The 6,180-nt window shown below is 32.6% G+C and overlaps 1 protein-coding gene across 1 annotated transcript; it reads right to left on the bottom strand.

Moving 5' to 3' along the window:
• Positions 1–937: 937 nt before the first annotated feature.
• Positions 938–5,896, bottom strand: LOC111692767 (glutamate [NMDA] receptor subunit 1-like; the record flags this gene model as incomplete). The annotated part of the gene is made up of 10 exons (XM_023456879.1): positions 5,396–5,896; positions 3,846–3,968; positions 3,597–3,725; positions 2,653–2,847; positions 2,500–2,600; positions 2,266–2,439; positions 1,922–2,183; positions 1,584–1,791; positions 1,233–1,525; positions 938–1,172 (listed from the first exon to the last, which is right to left on the bottom strand). Coding segments are annotated over exons 1-10 (1,882 nt in total), but the record flags the coding sequence as incomplete, so codon positions are not given.
• Positions 5,897–6,180: the final 284 nt, after the last annotated feature.

The raw sequence follows: 6,180 nt of genomic DNA, 5'->3' as shown, positions 1-6,180 counted from the left end.
GGAATTATCTACTTTTTAAACTATACAGGCTGTTACAAATTCGTTTTGCACTACAGGGATCTCAGAAACGGTAAGAGCTACGAAGTAGCTTAAATGGAGGCAAAGTTGCGTAATCAGGGGACCAACATTATGCCTCTAAAAAATCAAGGCTAACATGATTTGTTTTCGAAATATTTGAAAAAAAACTGAAATTTTGGAAATCCGTTTTTGTTTCATTTCAGCCTTATTTGAGGTGGCATTGAAAAAAGAACAACACTTTCCCATGGCCACTTTTTGCCCTCAATCGAATGGCATAATCAATTTTTATATGTAAAGTTTAAATAACTAGTTGGATATTACAAAGGAATCTAAATAAAAAATTTAGATAAATGTCTGAATCTGATGGCAGTACATTATTGGGGGTCATGAAGGCTTGCAAAAAATGTAATAAAATTTCCAGGTCCTATTTAAAAAAATGAAGTTGATGATGGTTCTGGCGAGATGAAACGTACATATAAAAATGGATTATGCCATTCGATAGAGGGCAAAAAGTGGCCATGAGAAAGTGTTCTTCTTTTTTCAATATTCACCTCAAACAAGACTGAAACGACGGAAAAAACGGATTTCCATAATTTCGGCTTTTTTCAGATATTTCGAGAACTAATCATGTTACTCTTGATTTTTTAGAGGCATAATGTTGGTCCCCTGATTACGCAACTTTGCCCCCATTTAAGCTACTTCGTAGCTCTTACCGTTTTCCAGATCCCTGTAATGAGAAGCGAATTTGTAACAGCCTGTATATTTGCAGACTTAAAAATGAAAATCATAGAAACATGTTATAATAATTACAATGGCTTTATTGTTGTCCGGTGAGAGATCGAGCAACTTGAATAGGAGTTTTTTGATATTCAGATCATGGTCTTACGTTTAAATAAGAATTGTTGAAGCAATTAGTTACCTTCACCGATACCACTATTAAGGAGCACTCCCCATGCAAACCAAATTGCGCTAGACAAGTTTAGAGCGTCCTCTTCGGTTCCGTCTGTATTTGCTAATTTAAATCTACCGAATGGAGAAAATCGATCTAGTAAGTATAAGACAAGGGCCACCACGTGAACCGAAACCATAACTAAAATCCACAATGTATTACTAAACGGCTGTAAAAATGACACTAAAGTAGATGATCTTGAGGGCTGAAACAAATATTATTTCTGTGTGTAGGTAATGCAAAATTAATTTGTATAAACGATTACCTTTTTCTCTAGAATAGTAATTCCTTGGTATTTAAATGGTTTACTAAATTCTATGAATTCTGCTCGTTCCGGATTTATAGTCAGTGGTGCAACTATCATATCAGCCCTCTCACCAACCAGTTCACCTATTAAACCAGTCCATTCCTTTTTGCCACCCACAGAGAAATTTTTTATAATGTAATTGCCAAATTGACCATCTGGAGAAAGGGCCAGACTATAAGTGAAATTAATCTTTTTTGATAATTCCTTCAATAGATCCATACAATATCCTTTACAACAATGAGTTACGTGTACTGAAATTTTTTTATGTATTAGTAAACTTATAACTTGGGGAATGTTTAAAATTAACACCTGCCGTGTTAAAATGGGGACACGGAATTTCTTCAGTGGTACAAGCATCTTGGGGCTCTTCTAATTTTCTAACGTATACGAAGGGTTTCTCTTCTATAGTCAAAACCTTTAAATGAGTCGGTATCATAAATCCTTCTGGCTTTACACTTTGCCGTCCTGGCCAAATTATGCTTTTTTCATCGACATTCAAATGCATTTTATCGCTTTCCTGTAACAAAATGGGGTTTCGATATCTTGAGAATTACCAAAAAAATACTATTTTAGGATATGTTATATTAATTATTAATCATTTTAGTGCCTCCACGGTAACAATTTTATCAAATAATATCAATCTTTACCCTTTTGAAGAAAAATTTGCCGACGACGACTTTTTTCTTCTTTCTTTGAATATTGACTAAATTATACTCGGCATTAATTCTGTCACCTTGGTCATCAAACGCAACTTTTCCTGTCTCCCCATTTATTAGTATTTGTTTTCTGATAAAATTAAATAAGTCTCTTCCGGTTTCCCATATGGAACCCGAGTTGTCGCAGTCTTTTGGGGCTTCAGTTATTTCCTTCGACTGATTCATATCTCTCAAGGCAGATGCCAGAACATAACTGAAACACACTTGTATAAACTTAATGCAATACACGATGTCTAGATTTCTTTTTTTTTAAGTTTCAAGTAAAACCTGCTTACATACTGTCCCGAATGTGAGCCTTTTCATTTGTGGCATTAACAAGTTTCAGTCCCAAGATCCCTTCCGGGGCATTGTCAGCTTCTAATGCTTGTTCTGTGACTATCCATGCATATCCAGCATCGGTCATATTTAATGCAGCTGCGTCATGGAATATCACTTTAGCGTCTGTCTTGCTGGAAAAAAAAATTAAATATCTCTAGGTCCCTTCAAAAAGTTGGCATCTTTTTATCTACCTCGCATACATCAGATAAACTCTTGCTTGGGCATTCTTCATTTCCTTAAGTTGGTCCTTAAAGCTGTCCAAACCTGATTCAAATTCTATTACCGATTCAACCTTAAACAGGATTTTCTAGAATGCTATTAGATCCACAACCAATTTAGTATACCTGAACTTTAATGTCCACATCATCTTCTAGGCTTTGAGAAGTTGTTTGAAATCTGCCAAGTAAGGCTCTTCCGTCTGTATCGGAACTATGAATAAATATAACTTTTTTGTAATTAAAGTATTTTAACATTTCTACCCAAACGTCAGCCTGATGTGAATAGGGAGGAACCGTTCTTAGAAACGATACATGAATATTCTGAAATTGTTATGCTAATTAAAATGTCTTTAATGTTTGTTATAAGAAAGTTCTTTTTAATATTTGATTAGCATGCATATACAGGGCGTCTGGAAATTAATGACGAAAGGACTATACTTCAAGAATCGATTCCTCAGATGAAAATAAATTGATTTAGATCAAGTTACCTTAGTACAATTTTTCAGGTGAATTTTGCTTCTGCAAGAAGTTAAGAGCCTTTGATAAGTGTTTTGTTTCATTTTTAAAAGGTAACTTTGTTACTTCTTTAGATATTTCAACAAAATTTGGTAGGCAAGAAGATTTTGGGTGGCAAAAGATGAACATAGGTTTTCTTTCTAACGCATAGATGTAGGGATTGCTAAGAATACCCAAAATAGTTGTTTTATTTAGTTTTTAATATTTATTTTGTTATAGAGATTTTTTTCGTGAAAGAACATTCTTTTACCAATTCCCGAACTACACAAAGCATTATTTAATTTTTATTAACAAGCAAATAAAATATTTGATGAGAATTAAATCAGATTTGTATCGAAAATCTATTGGTAAATAAAATAAATGGAAAATTGCAAGTCAGAAAAAACTTGGAAAAATACATTATTGTGTAGTATTAAATTTCCTATTTCTGTAAATGTAATATTTATGTTATTATTTGAAAAAGTGAAGTCTTATTTTGATCCCAAGGAATCTGTGTTATCTTGATGTACACGGAATATTGAGACATCCTGTATATCATAGCTAATTTAGAACACCTTATCTGAGAATGCCGAGTCTCTTGATGAAATTCCGATAACAGGAATATGGTAAAAACCACTTGTGTATGATACTGCAGCAGGAGACAAATCTCCAATGAGGGGATGGGATACAACCACTGCGTATACCTGCAGAAACTACCTATTAGATAAAGTAAGTAAATGACATGGAAATTTTTAAGAAGCTACACAAGTACCTATCTGTTTGGAGGGTTAACAAAATCAACTTTAAAGGTATATAGCACTTACCTTACTGGAAATCAAATATTTACACACATTTAAAGCAGTTCGTATGGGATTTGGATCCATTAAAATTGCAGTGTGATAGTAAGTAACTCCTTTTGGAACATACTGAGAATCAAAATTCAAATGCTGCAAGAGAAATATAACACTTTAAAAACATTATTATGCAAATTAAAATTACAGAAACAAAATAATACTAGGTATAATACATCTTAGGATGAAAAGATCAATATGTTCTATTATTATTAATCGACCAAATGTGTCGATTCCGTGATAAAAATTATGTAAATATGTATACAAATAAAGTTTTGCTGCAAAATGGTTCATTTCCGAGATTCATGCATGATATGTTCGAGTCATAACTTCACGGGTGTGTTAATTAATCCGAAATTTCTTAACGAACCAGAGGGATGTAAAACCACTGATTTTCAAGATACGTATATGGAGTAGAGATTAAAAACATCGTATTGTTTCAAATATCATGATGTTTTACATTAGTTTTAAAAGCTACGCTATTGGTGAACTTGGGCTATTGACTTAATAAAGACAAACATTAATAATTGAATTACAATACAGATGTTATCCATTGAAAACTGCAGAGGTGTTACGCCACTGATTTTCTGATGTACATTTTTTGACCCAAAAAAAGGAGTCAAAGTTTCGGTAGATTTTTCGCATAGGTATTTCCGATTATTTTGCAATGCCTACGCGCGCAATTTGCACAGGAAAGTACAACTTAGAAAAAATATTAAGCCCAAGATGGGTCACGTATCACGTAAAGTTCATCACTGTATGATTTATTTGTCTTTTTTTCGAAAAACTCAATTTTTGCCAAACTATCAAATATTTTGTAAATTTACAAAAATGGATTTGAGTCTCGTAAAAAAAATCTTTTTTCGTTTTGAAGACGTAGAAGTTTTTTAAAAATATGCGATTTTAGCTTTTTTTGCAATAATACATTTGTTTATCAATTGACATCGCGCTGGGCTCAAAATTTTTGTTATAAAATGTTCTACAACTTTTGTCTAAAACAGTTTTTCCCAAAATTTTTAGTTTCTTTTAAATGAAAACAAATTTTTTTTTTGAAAAATAAATGTTACGCTACTGTGTAAAGCATAAGAAATAACTTAATGTATGCACCTACCTAGAACTCTACGTATAACACACCGTCCCAGAAAAAAAAAATCTCAATTTTCTACAGCAGTAGATATTTTGGTATATTTTAAATTTAATTTCCGAAGAATAGGAAGGATAACTAAGGGGCCAGGGCCGGATCTAGGGAGGGACTACGGGCAAGATCTGGCATTTTTCTTTTTTAGAATCAAAACTGTTTAGGTTTTGAAATTTTATATCATTTTTTTTTAGAGTCAAACAAAATTATGTTTAGGTTTTAAAATTTAACATCGTTTTCTTTATTTGGAGAGGGCCTGCGTAGAGCTTGTAGCCCCGGTACTCACCATAGGTTAATCCGGCCCTGCAATGGGAGGGGGTCTACATTTTATTCTATGCAAGTGATTTTATGAATATTCTAACTAAAACGTAGTTTAAGTACTTACATCAATGGTCTCCTTAAAATATTTTTCGCTATCATTACTGCTTAATACACCCCCGATATTAAAAACTGTAGGATTTGGAGAATTCCAATCCCGCGAACTTCCCGATACAAATGCGACACTAAGTCCACTTAACAAAAAAGCATACGTTACTATGTAATACATATTTAGGTATTATATTTTAATGAAACAAAAGGGATTGTTAGATAAATAGATATTTTTTCACGCGAGATAAACTAAACGATGCTCGTTGATGTAGAAGGGTGTTAGATTGTAGGCAGGTATCGATTTTTGTGATGCTGTAGTCTGGGAAACTCACAACTCACTGGATATACCGCACTAAAAATTACGGTTGTGCTACATGATAAAGTTATGATGATAATATTTCGAAATATGTATTTTGTGTAAATTTTTATTGTATGATTATGTATATGTAGTCTACCGACCTGTTGTAGGCATTATTATATGCACAAGGCTTTCAGTAACATCTCATGAAAAATAAATATTTTCAACTAAATTCAATAAAATAAGTATGCGCAATCATAATCGGGCTTCGCTAGACACGTTCTATAATTAAAAAAAAAATGTTTTTATAAGAGGTCGGTATTAGAAAACAAAAATTGATTAAAAACATATAAAATTTGTATTTATGTAAGTTACGCGTTTTGCGGTAACAGATATATTTTTAAAAACCTTTACTAGCTTCAATAAATTAGAAGAATTACAAAAATATTGTAGCAGAAGACTTTATTTCTCAACGACTAGAGAACAAGTCCTACATTCAGTGG

Source organism: Anoplophora glabripennis, unplaced genomic scaffold, assembly GCF_000390285.2.
Source record: "Anoplophora glabripennis isolate ALB-LARVAE unplaced genomic scaffold, Agla_2.0 scaffold3365, whole genome shotgun sequence".
Lineage (NCBI taxonomy): Eukaryota > Metazoa > Arthropoda > Insecta > Coleoptera > Cerambycidae > Anoplophora > Anoplophora glabripennis.
This window is presented reverse-complemented; position numbering and strand designations above follow the sequence as displayed.